This window comes from Ostreococcus lucimarinus, chromosome 16 (assembly GCF_000092065.1).
Source record: "Ostreococcus lucimarinus CCE9901 chromosome 16, complete sequence".
Taxonomy (NCBI): domain Eukaryota; kingdom Viridiplantae; phylum Chlorophyta; class Mamiellophyceae; order Mamiellales; family Bathycoccaceae; genus Ostreococcus; species Ostreococcus sp. 'lucimarinus'.
In genome coordinates, this window is record NC_009370.1 from 195,589 (window position 1) to 211,753 (window position 16,165).

The window sequence follows — 16,165 nt, forward strand, 5'->3', positions numbered from 1 at the left end:
CGTCGACGCGGAGGGCGAGGCGGGGGACGGCGAAGACGAGGGCGAGGGCGGAGAGGCGAGGAAAATGATCGAGCGACGCGCGTCGGGGGCGAGCTTGGACATCGACGACGCGATGGCGAGCTTTAACGAGTTTGGGTCTGGGATGTTGGATAAGATCAACGCGATGGTGTCGCAGACGGTGGACTTGGACGTCGTGGAGGTCGTGGAAGAGGACGTGTACGAACGACCGAAGCCGAAGTTTAAGGCGCCAGCGTTTGGAGGACGAAAGGAGCCCGTGGAGGCGCCGAAGGAGAAGAAGGAGCGCGCGGGAAGGGCGCCGTCGTTTGGTTTCGGCGGGCGCGTGAGTCGAAGCGTCGACGAGGAAAAGGTGGAGGAAGAGCCGAAGCCGAAGTCGAGTGGGTTCGGGGCGATTCTAGAGCGGAGTGCGAGACGGCTGGATAAGACGAGGGAGATTTTAGACGAGGACGTGAAGAGGGGGGAGGCGGCGAGGATGAAGTTGCGCGCGGGACGGGAAGGCGGTAAAGCCGTCGCGGCCATCGCCGGGGACAGCCGTTTGGCTGCGGATGGCACGTGGACGCTCACGTCGGTCGTGGAAGAAGGTACAAATGGTAAGAAATTACCTTCGTTGAAGATCAAGCGCGGCGAGTCGAAAATTATCGGTCGTGCGAAGGGGCCTGGGGTGGACTTGGTCGTCCCGCTGCCGTGCGTCAGCACTGTGCACTGCGAACTCGAGACCGAGGGCAACAAGCTTTACATCACCGATCTCGGCTCGACGAACGGCACCTACGTAGAAGGTTTCGAGGTTAAGCAGAACAGGCGATTCCGTATCTTCAACGGCGCCCAAGTGCGACTCGGCGCCGAAAACTTCAACGGCGAGCCGTACGCCACGTTCAAGGCTTCGTTGTCGGGCGCCAAGGAGTTAGAGAAAGATTCCGAGTACGGTCAGTTGAACTACTTTATTGAGTTCTTGGGCGGTCCCCAAGTCGTGGTCAACTTCTTGTTCATCAACTTTGCCTTCCAAATGACCTTCTTCTTCATCATCACTTCGCAATAGCGGGAGTCGAGCAGAGGCGTGTAAGCTAAAATCCCTTTCAACAATATCGTGCGAATAGAATAACAACTAAATCTAACAAAGAATGCTTCGCGAGACGTGGACGGACGCCGCGGCGGTCGCGCCGCGCCTCATCGCGCCTTGTTCAACGAGACGGCATCGGCTAAAAAGAAACCTGTCCCGAACACGAAACTCACCGAGCCGAGCATGTAGAAGACGCATCCGAGGAGATAATTGGACATGATTGACGATTTTACCCGCGGCGCGTCCTCGGTCGTCCCCTTCGCGGGGTGGACCGCGATTACGACCTCCGAAATCGTCACCGTGGCGCGCGAGAGTGTGGCGCGGCGGTTGGGCCGGCGGAATATTTTACAATTTTACACCACTTCTAAAGCTTGCTTGCCCCTTGCGCGCGACTGCTTGTCGATCATTTGGACGCTAGTTGATAATATTTCCTGCGCACGCCTCTTTCTCACGTCGTTTCGTCGCTTGATTTGGCGATTCTCGACGGCGATGTACAGCGCTCGTGACGTCGGCACGAGGAAGAAAATGCCCGCGTACACGAGCAAGAGCGGCATGAGGAGTTTGAGCAGTTTGGGGAACAGCTCGAGGATAAGAATCACCAACGGTGGTTCGCCGTAGTCATCGATCGGGACGGTGCTCGTCGTCGGCGCGGCGTCACGGAATCTTCCCGCACGACGTCCCATCGTTTGTTCGGCTCTTCGTGGAAGTTGACTTTGGCGTGGAGGCTTGAAGTCCATACCACCGGCGGCACGGAAGATGAAAATAAGTGCTACGTTCAAAAATCCCAGGGCGACAACAAGCGGCATCTTCGCACCGCTCTCCCACAGAGGTCGGACTCGCTCGTAAATTGGCGGCGGCGTCGGAGCCTGAACGCTGCGCGACGGCATCAGTCGCGACGAAGAGGGTTCGACCGCGCGAGCGGTCACTTGCAAAGATGGGAACACGTATATGAGCTCTCCAGCATCCGAAGCTTCGGCAAATCCACCGAAACGCGTCAAGACCTCGAGCATGTAGCCCTCGTGCATCCTTCGAACGTCTCGCTCGGCATCCGCCTTCCTTCTGAAAAGTCGTCGCGCGTGCGCGACAAGGTCGAAAACCACGGCAAATAACCCGTTTCGAACTTCGCTATGATCCTCTTTCGTGAGGAGATACGTGTCTAAAAACGGCGCCACTTGCTCGGCGAACACGCAGCCTTTGTTCACTCGCAAAAGCGCCCCGACAGCGCGCCATCGCCTGGTTTCCAAATTATCGTTCGGATCACCTCTTCCGAAAACAAACGCGAATATGCTTTCAAAAAATGACAACTCACGATCGCGGTCGAGCCAATCGTCTTCTTCCTCTTCTTCATCGCCATCAACGCCGTCGCCGCCTCTTCGCGGGCCGACGTTTGTCGGTGGCGGCGCGTTCGCTCGCCCTGCGGGATCCCCACTTCCTCCATCGTCACCGCCACCGCCACCGCCACCGTGTCCGCTGCCGCCAACGCGCGGTTTACTCACTGGAACGCCCTCCGCGACGCCATGCGCGCGATCAAACGCGCGCGCTCGTTCGAATCGCATAACGTCGTTCCAATACGCTAGTTCAATCAAATCGCGCATCCACAGATAGTACCAGAAATCCGCGTTCACCCCTCGTCCGTGCCCGACGTACGTGGGTAACACCGGCGTCGACCCTCCACCTCCTCCTCGTCCCTGGTGGCCTCGAGAAAGCGCGATGACGACCAACGCGATGACTGCGAGCGCCGTCAACGCCGCCGAGACGACGAGGAAAGACCCAAACGCGGCCCTCACCGCGCGCATCGTCGTTCGCCACGCCGCCCGACGCGCTCGGCGCGCGCGTTCGCTCACATCACGGGCTAAGATGGCCGCGCGCACGCGCACGGGGACTACGTAGATGACTTCTCGGGTTTCTTCGTCGACATCGAGATGACCACCGCTCAGATGGACGGCAAAGATGACGCGTTGGCGCAGAGCGTCCGCGGAATCATCCAGCGCGGGGCCTTCGGAGAGGAGTAAGTCACCGAGCGTAAACCGCGGGCCGACTCTTTCGAGCGCGAGATGGAGCTCGCGGTCGCTCATGGCTCGGAGTGCGGATTAGCGGCGCTCGCGACGAGCTATTTGTTGAATACAAAGCTAAATGCGAACAACGTAGGACGAACTCTTGGTCATGTAACGAATCCATCTGTGTGGATTTCGCGGTGGGTCATCGCGATGACGAGGCTCGTTGGAAGAGCCGACGACTTGGAGGTAGCGCACGGCGAGGTCGCTCGCGCTAAAGGTTGGAATCTGAAACGTCAACGATAGCGGACCAATCTCTCGACGAACGTTTGGAATGCGCTCGGATTGCAGCGAGATTTGTACAGAACACTCGTGATCGGAACCGCCGGGTAGTTTTTTGAACTGCCAGACGATTTGCTTTTCGGCGGCGTCGTACATGACGTGCTGCGTGCTTGCCGTGACGTGCTTTGGCAATCGAGCAGTGGCGCCAATCGCACCTTTGGGGATTGGCAAGGTTACGATACACCCCGTACACGTGTGTTTTGCGTTAAAGTCAGCGTAGAGCTTGAGCTCGATGCCCACTTTGTACGGTACGCTCTCGTCGATGATCGGTACGATTCTAAATGGAGGCTTGAAGTCGTCGGCGCTTCGATAGTGCATCAACGAAAACTCCCCTTGTGGCGGTCGTAAACTTATCGTACGATCGATGTCGAACTGATCCAAGTTTGCCGTCTCGTGGAAGTTGCAATCATCGAGGATGACGCCTGTATACGCGCCACCCGCGCTCGCACCTTTCCCGCCAATGGTCAAGTCTTCCGACAGCGCCAGCTTCACCTTTGTGTCCTCACCTTGCAAAAAGTTCCGTACTTGAATGTGCCCATTGATCTCAGACGTTACTACATCTCCATTCGCGTTGAACGTCACGTTCACTTTCTCGATGATGTCCACGAAAATCTCATCCCGAGTCGTCGCGCTCGACGCGCTCACCACGCTCTTTTGCGTCGCGCTGCTAGAAACTCTATTCACCCCACTCGCCACCGACGCCGCGTTCATTAAATTAATCGCCGCCTTGGTCGGAAAGTTGACTCTCATCCCCAGATTATTTTTAAACATCGTCTCAACCTTCTGTCCCGCCTTGAGCGCCCCCGCCGCGATTTTCGTCGAATCCGCCTTTGCGCTCACCAGCATCCCCGCCAACCCCCCTCCGATTTCCACCGGTTCGTTACATACCCTCTCGCGAAGCATCTCCGTCGACGTCGTTTGTGCGTATCCATAATCCATCGCCTCATCGATCACCTCGTACACCAACGTCGCGTTTTTCCTCACCGCGTCCTCCGTCAGCGCGCCGCAATAATCCTTCACCAATCTCGCCAACCGATGCAAAAGTTCTAATATCACGCTCCCGCTCGCGTTTCGCGTCGTCGTCGCGACAAAGTACAGCCCACTCGCCTTGACGTGCGCGTAATTCACCCCATCCTCGCGAAAAACCGCCGGCGCGCCGCTATATTCCCGAGAATGTTCGCCCATCGCCGATTCCTCCGCATCCTCTTCGCCGTCCTCACGCCGCCGCGAGCGCGCCCACGCGCGCACGGTTCGATAAAACGTCTCGTGCGTGCGTCGAGGCAAGTCCCTGCGGAAGTCTTTCGTCACCAGCGCGTCCCCGCGCGGGCTCAGGATGAAGAATTGCGACAGCATGACGGTCGCGTCGCGTTGTGTCGCGTTTACGCGCGCGTCACAGACGCGCGCGCCGCGTCCACGCGCGCCTCGCGACGCCGCGCGTCGCGCGAGACGATCTTCATGTCCGCCGCGCGCTCGGAGGCGCCGACGTCGACGCGCGCGACGACGAACGCGACGACGACGGTTCAAGATGCGAACGACGGCGTGAGCGCGGCGTTCGCGCTGACGCTGAGCGTCGTCAGCAGCGTGTCGCTCGTGATCGTGAACAAACACTTGATCAGCATTCTCGGGTTCAGAGAGGGTGCGTCGCGCGCGACGCGCGAGGGCGCGCGCGAGGCCGGAGGGCGTCCGCTCGCGTCCGGACGCGTTTCCGGAGTTTTGGATTTTTGGAAATTTCGCGAGACGCGGGGCGACTGACGACGGAGAAACGCGGCGCGATGGCGATCGCAGTGACATTTTTGACGGCGATGCACATGGTGCTCACGGCGTTGGTGCTTCGCGCGGCGGCGAGGATGGGGTACTTTGAAAAGAAGTCGGTGGGGAGGGCGGAGGTGGTGAAGTTTGGCGTGTTGAACAGCGCGTCGATCGCGCTGTTGAACTTATCGCTAGGATTTAATTCGGTGGGGTTTTATCAGATGACGAAACTGAGCATCATTCCCGTCACCGTGGGGTTACAGATAACGTATTTTAACAAGAAATTCAGCGCTGGGGTGAAGATGAGTTTGTTGGTGCTGCTCCTCGGCGTCGGGGCGTCGACGGTGACGGATGTGCAGCTCAACGCGACGGGGAGCGTCGTCGGGGGGTTATCCGTGGTCACCACGGCGTTAGGACAGATATTGACCGGATCGATGCAACAAAAGCATCAAATCAGCTCAACGCAGCTGCTATGCGCGTCGGCACCGTGGATGGCGATGACGCTCATGATCCTAGCCCCGCCCGTGGACGGCGTCCTGAACGGAGGTAACATCCTCGAGTCGAGGTACTCCAACGAGGTCCTCATCGTCGCCTTCATCTCGTGCGGTCTCGCCATCGCGGTAAATTTCGCCACTTTCGCCGTCATCGGCAAGTGCTCCGCCGTCACCTACCAAGTCGTCGGTCATTTGAAAACCATGCTCATCCTCGGTTTCGGTTTCGCCGTCGTCGGCGACCCAATCGTCGCCAAGAACGTCTTCGGTTTGCTCGTCGCTCTTTGCGGCATGTTCCTCTACGCTCGCGCCGAGATGCGCGATCGCGCCGTCGCCACCGCCGCGCCTCGTCGCGCTTCGGCGGACGAGGAATCAGCCGCTGGAAAGTAGTCGTGCAATCCGATTCGCGTCCTTCGCCTCGCGAAACCCCGGCGCCGCGACGGGGCCTGCAAAACCTCAAGCCCGTCGCCCCATCGCTCGTCCCGCACACGCGCGCGCGCGACGCCCGCGACGCCCGCTGCGCTCGCGCGAGATGCCTCCGGGTGATCTCAGTCGCATGGACCCGCGCCAGGTGCGAACGCGACGCGACGCGACGCGACGCGACGCGCGCGCTCGCGCGTCGTCGCGACGCCCCAGGGCTCGAGCGCCGCGACGCGCGATGAAAACGCGCGCGACGACGCGCGGACGCGCGCGAAGGGCGATCGGCGACGAAGACGCGAACGATAACGTCAATAGACGCGCGACGCGCGCGCGAACGGACGAGAGCGGCGAAGAGGGACGCGCGAGACGCGACGGGAAGGCGCGCGAGGACTGACCCGAGCGGGACGCGCGCGCGACGGACGAAACAGGTGCCGGCGCTGGTGATGCGAAGCGTGGAGAACGCGCGGACGGCGTTAGACGATGGAAAGGTAGACACGGCGATAAAAATGATGAAGAGCACGGACGCGCTGTGCTCGAGGGTGGTGGCGCCGCCGACGGTGCACGGGATAGCGTTGAGGGTGCTCGCGGACGCGTACATGGAGAAGGCGGCGGGACGGACGGAGAGCGGGACGGTAGAGGCGAGCGAGAGCGGAGAGGACGCGGCGAAAGATAATGGTAAAGAAGAGGCGGAAGAGGAGTCTGATTACGTTGATTGCGCGAAGAGGACGCTGAAGAAGGCGCTCGATATTTGCAAGGTGCACGACGGGAAAGCCGGGATGCCTCGGTTTATGGTGCAGGATTTAGCCGGTCGCATGGGAGATCTCTACGCAGCGCAAGGGGAAATTTTTAGACAAGAAGGGAACTATAAAGAAGCGCTTCGCTCGCTTCGCCTGGGCATAGGAAAGTTTGAAGTGCTCGGGGCGAACGAGTTTGTCGGCGCCACCTACAATCGCGTCGCGTACTGCTACATGGAGAAAGAGCAGTGGAAAGAGGCTCTGGAAGAGCTTCAAAACGCCGAGCGAATCGTGAACGGGGTCGAGGCCGAGTCCGCCATCTTGAGCACGACTTTCGCCTACCGAGGCGAGTGCTTAAAGAGACTCGATAAAATCCAACTCGCCCGCGCGGCGTTCGAAAGCGCTCTGAAATTCGGCATGGCGAGCGGTAACGAGGGCGTCGTCCGCGAGGCCGAAGAATTTCTAGCCCAAACCCAACAGCACAGCACCGTTGACGACTCTGCTTTCCTTTAACGGACGGCTGGGTGATTTTTCGGCGATTAGACGTCTCCGCCGCGTCTCGGCTCATGAGCGCGTCCCGAGCGTCCAAACCTCTTCTCACTCTTCGCCGCGCGACACTTGAAATTGACATAGCAGCGCAACATTCACTCGCGCCGCCGCTCGCGCGCCCCCCCGTCGCGCTTTCGCGGCGCCGTCGACGCCAGTCCTCGACGCTCGACGCTTCGTTCCCCACTTCCCCACCGCGCACTGTTTACCCATACGACATCGCGCCCTCGAAAATCTCGACGCCGACGCGAAAAAGCGCGCGATTGATTGCATCCACGTCAGCACACGCCGGCGCGCGCGCCGCGGAGCGCCTCTCGACGCGCGCTCGACATGCGAGGCGCCGCAAAACTTCGATCCGATCGCGCCGACGTCGCGCGCCCGAGCTCGACGAGCGATCTCGCCGCGCGCGGCGCGCGACGGTCGACGAATCGCGACGATCCGAACGGCCTCGGCGCGTCGACGACGGCGCGACGCGCGAGCGACGACGACGCGCGAGCGATGGCGCGATCGAAATCAACGCCGATCGACGCGCGACGGGAGCGAAGGATGAGCGCGGGCGCGCGAGACGCGAGGACGTGGCGAGCGTTCGCGCGGGGACGGGTGGACGGCACGGGGGTGCGGTTGAGCGCGCTGACGGTGTTGTTTTTGTCCTTCGTCGTGCTCACGGAGTGGATACGCGATCGCGAGGGAGAAAAGTTTAGCGCGTTTACGCCGAGGTTGATTCGGTCGAGACACGTGCTGGACGTGACGACCGGGGAACGGGTGATGATGACGGAGGAACGCGCGCGAGGGAGCGGATTGAACGCGGGGAACGCGAGCGGAGCGGCGGCGGCGAATTTGCGAACGTACATGGATCACGGCGTGGTGCGACTGGAGGCAGAGGTGTGTGGATCGACGTCGCTGATGGCGCTCACGGTGTTCGCGGTGTGCGCGAGCATTGGGTTGAACGATATCATGTGGACGGCGTCGAGACAGAGGCGAAGAGTGAGTTCGACGGTTATGTACATCACGATTATCGCGTGTTACACGCACTATTTGATGGTTCAAGGGTCGGATTTGCTCATGAAGAGCATTGAAGGGACGTACTACTCGCTGTTGCGATATTTGGAGTGGATTTTCACGACGCCCGTGCTGCTGATTTTGGTGTTTCAACTTCACGCTCTCGTCGTCGGCGGAGCAAAGTCGAGATTTCGCACGGAAATGTACGCCATCTGCGTCGCGGATGAAATCATGCTCATCACCGGCATGCTGGTGAATGAAATGAACGGCACGGTGCGAGGTATGCTTCTCACCGTGTCAATCGGTTGCTTCATGTACGTCATCACTACGTGCATTCAACTCTTTCGCGAGGTGCTCGCGAACGAGCTCACCAAGGGCGATCGCACGAGATTTGTCATCCTCGCCATCGCCAAGACGGTGTGCTGGACGTCGTTCCCCTTGGTCTTCATGGCAAAAGAGCTGAACTACATCGATACGAGCGCCGAACACGAGTGGTTTTTGAGTTGTGACGTGTTGACCAAGGCGGCGTACTGCCTATTGCTCTCCGCCGGGAACATTCGCGTCCTCGACGCCGCTCGTGACGAAGAGATGGCTGACATCGAGCGCTTGACCAAAATGCAGCGAGATTTCTTCTTCAACATCACTCACGAATTGCGCATGCCTCTGAACTCCGTGATAGGCTTCAACACCTTGGCGGTGGAATCCGGTGAGTTGACGGATGTCGCCGACGGCTTTATCAAAAATTCCCTCACCTCAGCCGAGGCGTTGCTCGGGTTGATTAATCAAGTCCTGGACTACGCCAAGTTCAACCGCAAGGGCGCCGAAGTCGACCAGGCGCATGGGCTAGAGCTGACCAACGACGATTTCACCATCGAAGAGCTCATAGATCAAACTTTGAGCATCTCTCAGCGTCAAGACTACACTGGAAACGTCTTCGTGCGCATCGATCCGAGCTTGTTTCGCATGACGTACAAGAGTGACTTTTTCCGTTTGCGTCAATGTCTTGTGAACGTCGTGAACAACGCGTTGAAGTTTTCCAGTAATCTCGATCGATCAGGGAACGTCATAATCGATGTTCGCGGCTATCTCGAGGAGCAGGAGGCGCGCCTGACGTTTTCCGTCGAGGACAACGGTGTGGGCATTCCGGAAGAGAAACAGAGCGCTGTCTTCGTGCCGTTCAGCCAGCAGTCCGACTACTCCGCGCTCCGTGTGCAAGGCACCGGTCTCGGTCTTACTATCACGAAGACTATCATCGAGCTCATGGGAGGCGTTATCGACTTCACGTCTCGAGAAGACGTCGGCACAAAGTTCAACATCACGCTTCCGCTCGGGTACAAGGCGACGGAGAAACAACACACGGCGCCGCGAGACTTGAAGGTGCTCATCGGGCTTCGCCCTGGCTTGCAAATGCGCACCGTTCGAAATATTTTAGCGTGCTATCAAGTTAACGTGCAAGATATGCTCGAAGTTGGTCTCGAAGACGCTCAGGATCGCGAACAAGTGGAGCATTACGTGCGACACTCGCACAAGGCAAACAGACCCGCGGTGTTGTGCATCGAAGAAGAGCAGTATTTCGCACACGAAAGCTGGTTGAATTCGATCGATCCCGAACCTCACATCTTGATCATATCCAAGTCTTCGAGAATGAAAGACTTGCCGCATTCCGCGTGTAAGCGAGCCATCATGAAGCCGATAGCGATGTCAGCGTTCATCGAGACGCTCGAATACCTCGCGGCGGACGCGAAGAACGGCGAAGTCGACGAGAACGCGATGAGAACACGCGGTCTCGGAGGGAGAGACGAGAGCACTTCGAGTCTCGCTGAAAACTCTATGATGAGAAGTGAGAGAACTTCAAGTGACTCCAAACGTGCGCCCAAGTCTAGCGCAGAGCAGCCTGACATCGACATCAGCTCCATGCGCGTGCTCCTCGTCGAAGACAACAGGCTGAATCAGCAAGTGGCGATTCACTCGATGAAAAGATGTAACGTATTCGTCGATGTCGCTGAGAATGGTTTGATCGCGACGCACAAAGTCGAAGACACCATTCGTGGGAACTCCAAACCTTACGACGTCATTTTCATGGACATGATGATGCCCGTGATGGATGGAAACGACGCGACGAGGCGAATTCGCGAGATGGAACAAAGCGCCCCGCCTGGGTACAAGCGTAATCTGATCGTCGCCTTGAGCGCAAACGTCGGACCCGAGCATACACTTGCGGTCACGGAAGCTGGATGTGATGGTTCACTCGGGAAACCATTCTACCCGAGCACGTTGCGCTCGCTTTTGTATTCCATCTTTCTCGACGAATACGAAGGCTTCGAGGGTGAGACGATGAACACGGCGTCGAGGCCCGGACACTGAAAACGTGATCCGTGCGATGCAACTACTACTACTGTACAGTATAACTATTATAACGAACGTGACGCCCCCCGCGCGCGCGCGCGGGAAATTTTGTAACGAAGCTTGTATCACGTCACGTCGCGCTTCCTTCTCGTAGGCGCTCTTCGACCGCGTCCATCGCCGCGGCGTCGAACCCCAAAATCTCGTACCACATTTTCCCATTCGCAGACTTCAAGTCTTTTTCACACTTCAAATTGACGCTCGCGCGGCGCACTGCCGCCGCCGCGATCGTCGGCGCCTCCTCTTCCCCCACGGGCTCCGCCGTCGCGAAGAGGGCATCCAACAGCGTCGCGCTCGCCGCGCACGCCAATTCCCTACTACCTCCGATCACATGTACGATGTGAAACATGTACACGTGCGGTTGCGCCGTGTTCAACTCATATTCCATCGCGCGAAGCATCTCTTGCTCCAAAACTAAGATTCGATCCTTGTACGCGTAATACAACGCCCCCGTCGCCGCGTTCATCGCGTCGCCGTCGCGCGCCGCGTTCATCGCCTCCGCACCCTCATCTCCCGCCCCACGACCCACGACCGCGTACCCAGCCAGCATTTCACCCTCCGCCCGTTCTCTCGCGTCCGCCTCGCTCAACCGCACGTCCGCGCGATCATCCAGCGCCACCGTTCCGTCCTCGCCGTCGAGCGTCGCCGCCGTCGCCGCCACGACGTCCGCCAACCGCACCACCGACTCCTCCAGCTTACACGCCAGGTAGATCCCCGCCTGCACGACCAATTCGGGCGAGACTTTCGCGCGCTTCCGCGCCTCGTCCTCGCTCGCGCGCTCGATCGCGTCGCGCCGTTTATAAAACTTTAAAACGTTCGCCAGCGCCGTCACCGCGGTGTCGATCGGGAGGTTCAGCAGCTCGCACGCGCGCCGACACAGCGCGCGCGCCTGCGCGTTGCGACGCGCGCGACGCGCGTCGTCGCCGTCGCTCGACGCGACCGGCGCGCGGGACATGCGTCGCGGTGTGCGGAGATCAATCGACGTTCTAAATTTATGGCGCGACGTCGTCATCGCGCGACGCGACGCGTTTTCGGCGCGGTCCCGTCGCGGCCGTCGACGCGGCGCGCGACGCGACGCGCGCGACGACGCGCGAGGCGGTTCGCGAGGACGCGCGGACGCGCGAACGCGCCGGAAACGCGTCGCGACGGTTCGTTTGAGCGTCATGGGGAGCGATTACGCGCGACGCGTGCGGCGCGCTCGCGCGCTCGCGCGCGATCCCACGACGGCGCGCGACGCGCTGAGGGCGTTTTGCGCGTCCGACGCGAGCGCGGTCGGCGCGGTCGCGACGTTGGCCACGGCTGGGGCGAGCGGGTGCGGGAAAACGGCGCTCGTGCGGCGATTCTTCGCCGAGTCGCGGCGTCGACGCGGATGCGCGAACGCGGACGCGAGCGAGGATCGGCGCGCGACGCGGACGATCGGGATGGATTTCGGCGTGATGTCGTGCGCGCTCGAGCGCTCGGACGGCGACGAGGACGGTGGCGAAGCGCGCGCGCCGGCGCGCGCGCGCGGACGGTTTTTCGATCCGAGCGGCGCCGCGGCGCACGCGGCGTGTCGCGCCGCGGCGTACAGACGCGCCGACGGCGTCGTCTACGTCCTCGATCAGACGCTCGGAGACGTCGACGCGCGAGCCATCGAGCGCGGGCTTCGCGAGATCGTCGACGCGCGGCGCGGCGAGACGCGCGGCGTCGTCCGCGTGCTCTTCGCGACGCGTCGGCGCTCGGGCGTCGACCGAATCGACGCCGCGACGACCGTCGACCGTCGCGCGCGAAAGCCGAGACCGACGCCGCGAGACGATCCATTCGCGCTGCTGCGCGACGTCAAAGCCGCGTGCGCGGCGGTGCTGACGACGAATCCGCTCGACGTCGCCTTCGTCCTCGTCGAGCCGCCGCGCGGGGCGTCGCTCGCGCGCGCGCTCGATTCGCTCCGCCATCTGACCCTCGTCGAAGTCGACGCTCGCGCTGGAACCGGCGTCGTCGACGCTTTTCACGCGTTATTCGCCGTCGCGCGGCGCGAGTGACGCGCGCCGTCATCGCGCGTCTTCGTCTTCGTCGTCGTCGCCGCCGCGTCCCGCACACCTCGCCGCCCTATCCGCGATGTTCGCCGTCTCGACGTCCACCGTTGCCCTCCGCGCGCCCGCGCGATTCACCGTCAAGGTGCGTTTAGAGCGCAGACGGCGCGTTCGCGCGCGCAGAGCGCGTTCGCGCGCCGTCGCGGCGACGAACGCGAGCGATCACGCGGCAATGACGTGTCCCGCTGTCGCGACGAAAGACTGACGAACGACGCGCGCGCGCGATGGATCGAGCAGCGAAGCGCGCGAGGCAACGCGCAGACGCGCGCGCTGTTTGGGAAGAAACCCGCGGCCGAGGCCGAGAGCGCGCCGGCGACGAAGAGCCGGTTCAAAGCCAAGGCGAAACCCGCGGCGGCGGCGAAAGCCGTCCCGGGCGAGCCGTACTACGTGGACGGTAAATTGTGGGTGTGCCAAGGGTGTGGATACGTCTACGACGGCTCGAAGGGGGCGTGGGCGGAGGGGAAGCGATGCCCGGCGTGCGGTGAGCGACGATTCGCGCTGAAGTCGCCGCAGGAATTGCAAACGGCGATTTACGCCCTCGCGGCGTCGGTGGCGCTCATCGGCTTGCTCTTCATCATTCCCCGATTGTGATGACGCGCGCGGTGGGGTGGGATGATAACATCGCGCGCGCGGCGAGTCGGTCGGTCGGTCGGTCGGCGCGCCACGCGATTAATTTTTTATGACTATCAATCGATGAAACAAAACTTTTCACTCTCGCGGCGGCTCGCCGAATGGCTTTAAAATCCCTCGCGCGAACGCTTGCTCGAGCGCGAGCGCGGCGAAGGCGTACGTCAGCACGCCTTGACCCGCTAAGAGCGCCGCTTGCGCGTACGTCGCGAAATCGGCGTCGCCGTTCAGAGACGCGGCGCGTAGATAGACGTCGGCGGCGCTCAAACCGCGCGCCAATCCAAACGCGCCGACGACGCCACCCTTGAGCTCGTTATTCCCCAGATCTCGTCTCACAGCGTACCGATACGTGACCCCGAACACCGCGCACGACACGGCGACGATGCCGATGGACACCAAGCCGCCGCCCTGCGACACAATCAAAGGCGTCGCCAATAAAGCGCCCGACGCGCCGCCGACGGCGGCTGACTTCGCGCTCTCCGCCTTCTCCGCCGCCTCATCGATCGACGTCCCGTCCGCCCACTTATCGCCCGCACCGTTCCCACCAGACGCGTCTTCTTTCGCTAATTCCTCCCGCAACGCCGCGCGTTCGGCGTCCAACGCCCGCATCTTCGCCTCGGCGCGCTCCACCGCGTCTCGCTTCAACGCCAGCGTCTCCTCCGCCGCGCGCTCCGCCTTCGACTGACTCGCTTCCGTCTTCATCTGCACCTCCTCAAACGTCGTTCGCACGCGCTCTCGCTCCATCTGTTCAACCTTTTCGATCTCCCGCGCCGCGACGTCGCGCGCGTCCCGCCCCGCCCGCTCCGCCTCCGCCCGCACGCTCGCGTCGCTCGCCATCATCGCCTCGATCTCCCGCGCCGTTCGCGCCTCGAGCGTTTCGATCGACGCGTCGATCGCGCGCGCGACCTCGTCCTCGCTCGCGTCGTCCAGCGCGCGCGCGCGCGTCGCGCGTCGCCGTCGCGTCGCCGTCGCCGTCGCCGTCGCCGTCGCCGCGCGCGCGCCGGACGACGACGCGACGCGCGCGCGCGCGATCGCGACGCGCGCCATCGTCGTCGTCGTCATCTCGTCGTCGCGCGTCGTCGGCGCGCGCGCGCGTGCGCGGTGTCGCCGACGCCGACGCGCGCGCCCGCGACGCGCGCGTGGTCATTAATATAATCTGTTTCATTAGCGCTAGTGGGACATTTTCGTTAGTTGTGTGGGTAAACAGTAGCGGCAGGCGAGATGGAAAAAAGGGACTCGACGGTTCGTGATTCGAGAGGTGGCTTTTGGAGCGGTATTATTATTTTTGTCCGCGCTTGAAGAACGGAAAAAAATGCACAAAAAAAAGTCTCGTCGCGTTTTTTGTTTTTTGTCCATCTACCGTAAAGTGAATGTTAAATACGTAACCTCGTTTGAGTCCGCGTTAAGTAGTTTGGGTCCGTTTAGTGGTATATTTTATTTCGGATCCGCCCTCGGTGGTCACCCGTCGCGGCGTAGACCCTCGTCGATGCGATGCGGCCGCCGATCGCGGGCGCGCGCGTCTCGCGCTCCGTCTCTACGCGACGCGCGTGTTTAGGCAACATGGCCCGTGGCCTCAAAAAGCATTTGAAGCGTCTCAATGCGCCCAAGCACTGGATGCTCGACAAGCTCGGCGGCGTCTTCGCCCCGAAACCGTCGCCCGGTGCGTGTCGCGCGAAGGGTTTCGCGCGCGCGGGACGATGGGCGACGCGCGCGCCTCGCGAGCGCGCGATGACGCGCGATCGAGATCGCGATCGACGCGAGCGATATCTCGTCGACCGTCACTGACCGTTCGTTCGACGTCGCGATCGCGCGCAGGTCCGCACAAGTCGCGCGAGTGCTTGCCGCTGTGCCTCATCCTTCGCAACCGCTTGAAGTACGCGCTGACGTACAAGGAAGTGACGACGATTCTCATGCAGCGCGTGGTGAAGGTGGACGGGAAGATTCGCATGGATAAGTGCTACCCGTGCGGGATCATGGGTGCGTGGATCGAGGCGACGCGACGCGAACGACGCGCGAATTTCAGCGATCTCGACTCTTGGCTTAGGGCTTGCGCGACGCGCGAGACGCCGGACGACTGACGAAGGACGACGACTTTGACTTTGACAGACGTCGTGAGCATCGAAAAGAGCGATGAACACTTCCGATTGATTTACGATAACAAGGGACGATTCGTCGTGCACCGCATCGAAGCCATCGAGGCGCAATACAAGCTGTGCAAGGTGAAGAGCAAAAAGCTCGGGGATAAGGGCGTGCCGTGCGTCGGCTTGCACGACGGACGCACGATTCGATACCCCGATCCGCTCATCAAGGAGGGTGACTCCGTCATGGTTGACATCGCGACGAACAAGATTACCGATTTCGTCAAGTTTGACGTCGGTGCGTTGTGCATGATCACGGGCGGCCGCAACGCCGGTCGCGTCGGGGTGATTCAACGCCGCGAAAAGCACATCGGAAGCTTTGAAATCGTGCACTTGAAGGATGCCGCGGGTCAAGAGTTTGCGACGCGCGCGACGAACGTGTTCGCGATCGGCACCGGGAGCAAGCCGATGATTTCTTTGCCCAAGGGTAAGGGTATCAAGCTCTCCATCGTCGACGAGCGCCACTAGGCGCCGAGACGACGCTCGAGCGGCGATTCTCGAAGTCGCGTTCGCGTCCGATGATTTCGTCCGACGCATCGTCCGACGCATCTATCTCGACCGTCTGTCCGTCTGTCTTC

General features: G+C 61.1%; 10 protein-coding genes across 10 annotated transcripts; 6 read left to right on the top strand and 4 right to left on the bottom strand.

Moving 5' to 3' along the window:
- Positions 1–112: 112 nt before the first annotated feature.
- On the top strand, positions 113–1,054 carry OSTLU_18518 (predicted protein; the record flags this gene model as incomplete). The annotated part of the gene is made up of 1 exon (XM_001421834.1): positions 113–1,054. The coding sequence occupies one exon, from the start codon at positions 113–115 to the stop codon at positions 1,052–1,054; it is 942 nt and encodes a 313-aa protein (XP_001421871.1).
- Positions 1,055–1,428: 374 nt separating this feature from the next.
- On the bottom strand, positions 1,429–3,150 carry OSTLU_93862 (predicted protein; the record flags this gene model as incomplete). The annotated part of the gene is made up of 1 exon (XM_001421965.1): positions 1,429–3,150. One exon carries the CDS (start codon positions 3,148–3,150, stop codon positions 1,429–1,431), a length of 1,722 nt encoding a protein of 573 aa, XP_001422002.1.
- Positions 3,151–3,204: 54 nt separating this feature from the next.
- On the bottom strand, positions 3,205–4,764 carry OSTLU_13352 (predicted protein; the record flags this gene model as incomplete). The annotated part of the gene is made up of 2 exons (XM_001421966.1): positions 3,205–4,137; positions 4,252–4,764. 2 exons carry the CDS (start codon positions 4,762–4,764, stop codon positions 3,205–3,207), a joined length of 1,446 nt encoding a protein of 481 aa, XP_001422003.1.
- Positions 4,765–4,965: 201 nt separating this feature from the next.
- Positions 4,966–5,957, top strand: OSTLU_5074 (DMT family transporter: glucose-6-phosphate/phosphate; the record flags this gene model as incomplete). The annotated part of the gene is made up of 2 exons (XM_001421835.1): positions 4,966–5,047; positions 5,197–5,957. Coding segments are annotated over 2 exons (843 nt in total), but the record flags the coding sequence as incomplete, so codon positions are not given.
- Positions 5,958–6,183: 226 nt separating this feature from the next.
- Positions 6,184–7,318, top strand: OSTLU_28079 (predicted protein; the record flags this gene model as incomplete). Its single annotated transcript, XM_001421836.1, has 2 exons — positions 6,184–6,222; positions 6,500–7,318. 2 exons carry the CDS (start codon positions 6,184–6,186, stop codon positions 7,316–7,318), a joined length of 858 nt encoding a protein of 285 aa, XP_001421873.1.
- A 2,946-nt stretch (positions 7,319–10,264) lies between these two features.
- OSTLU_9190 (predicted protein) lies at positions 10,265–10,609 on the top strand (the record flags this gene model as incomplete). The annotated part of the gene is made up of 1 exon (XM_001421837.1): positions 10,265–10,609. A coding segment is annotated over one exon (345 nt), but the record flags the coding sequence as incomplete, so codon positions are not given.
- Positions 10,610–10,826: 217 nt separating this feature from the next.
- On the bottom strand, positions 10,827–11,708 carry OSTLU_93864 (predicted protein; the record flags this gene model as incomplete). The annotated part of the gene is made up of 1 exon (XM_001421967.1): positions 10,827–11,708. One exon carries the CDS (start codon positions 11,706–11,708, stop codon positions 10,827–10,829), a length of 882 nt encoding a protein of 293 aa, XP_001422004.1.
- Positions 11,709–12,847: 1,139 nt separating this feature from the next.
- Positions 12,848–13,413, top strand: OSTLU_28082 (predicted protein; the record flags this gene model as incomplete). Its single annotated transcript, XM_001421838.1, has 2 exons — positions 12,848–12,907; positions 13,060–13,413. The coding sequence occupies 2 exons, from the start codon at positions 12,848–12,850 to the stop codon at positions 13,411–13,413; spliced, it is 414 nt and encodes a 137-aa protein (XP_001421875.1).
- A 117-nt stretch (positions 13,414–13,530) lies between these two features.
- OSTLU_18525 (predicted protein) lies at positions 13,531–14,286 on the bottom strand (the record flags this gene model as incomplete). The annotated part of the gene is made up of 1 exon (XM_001421968.1): positions 13,531–14,286. The coding sequence occupies one exon, from the start codon at positions 14,284–14,286 to the stop codon at positions 13,531–13,533; it is 756 nt and encodes a 251-aa protein (XP_001422005.1).
- Positions 14,287–15,009: 723 nt separating this feature from the next.
- RPS4 (Ribosomal protein S4, component of cytosolic 80S ribosome and 40S small subunit) lies at positions 15,010–16,055 on the top strand (the record flags this gene model as incomplete). Its single annotated transcript, XM_001421839.1, has 3 exons — positions 15,010–15,109; positions 15,265–15,426; positions 15,556–16,055. The coding sequence occupies 3 exons, from the start codon at positions 15,010–15,012 to the stop codon at positions 16,053–16,055; spliced, it is 762 nt and encodes a 253-aa protein (XP_001421876.1).
- Between the last annotated feature and the right edge of the window lie 110 nt (positions 16,056–16,165).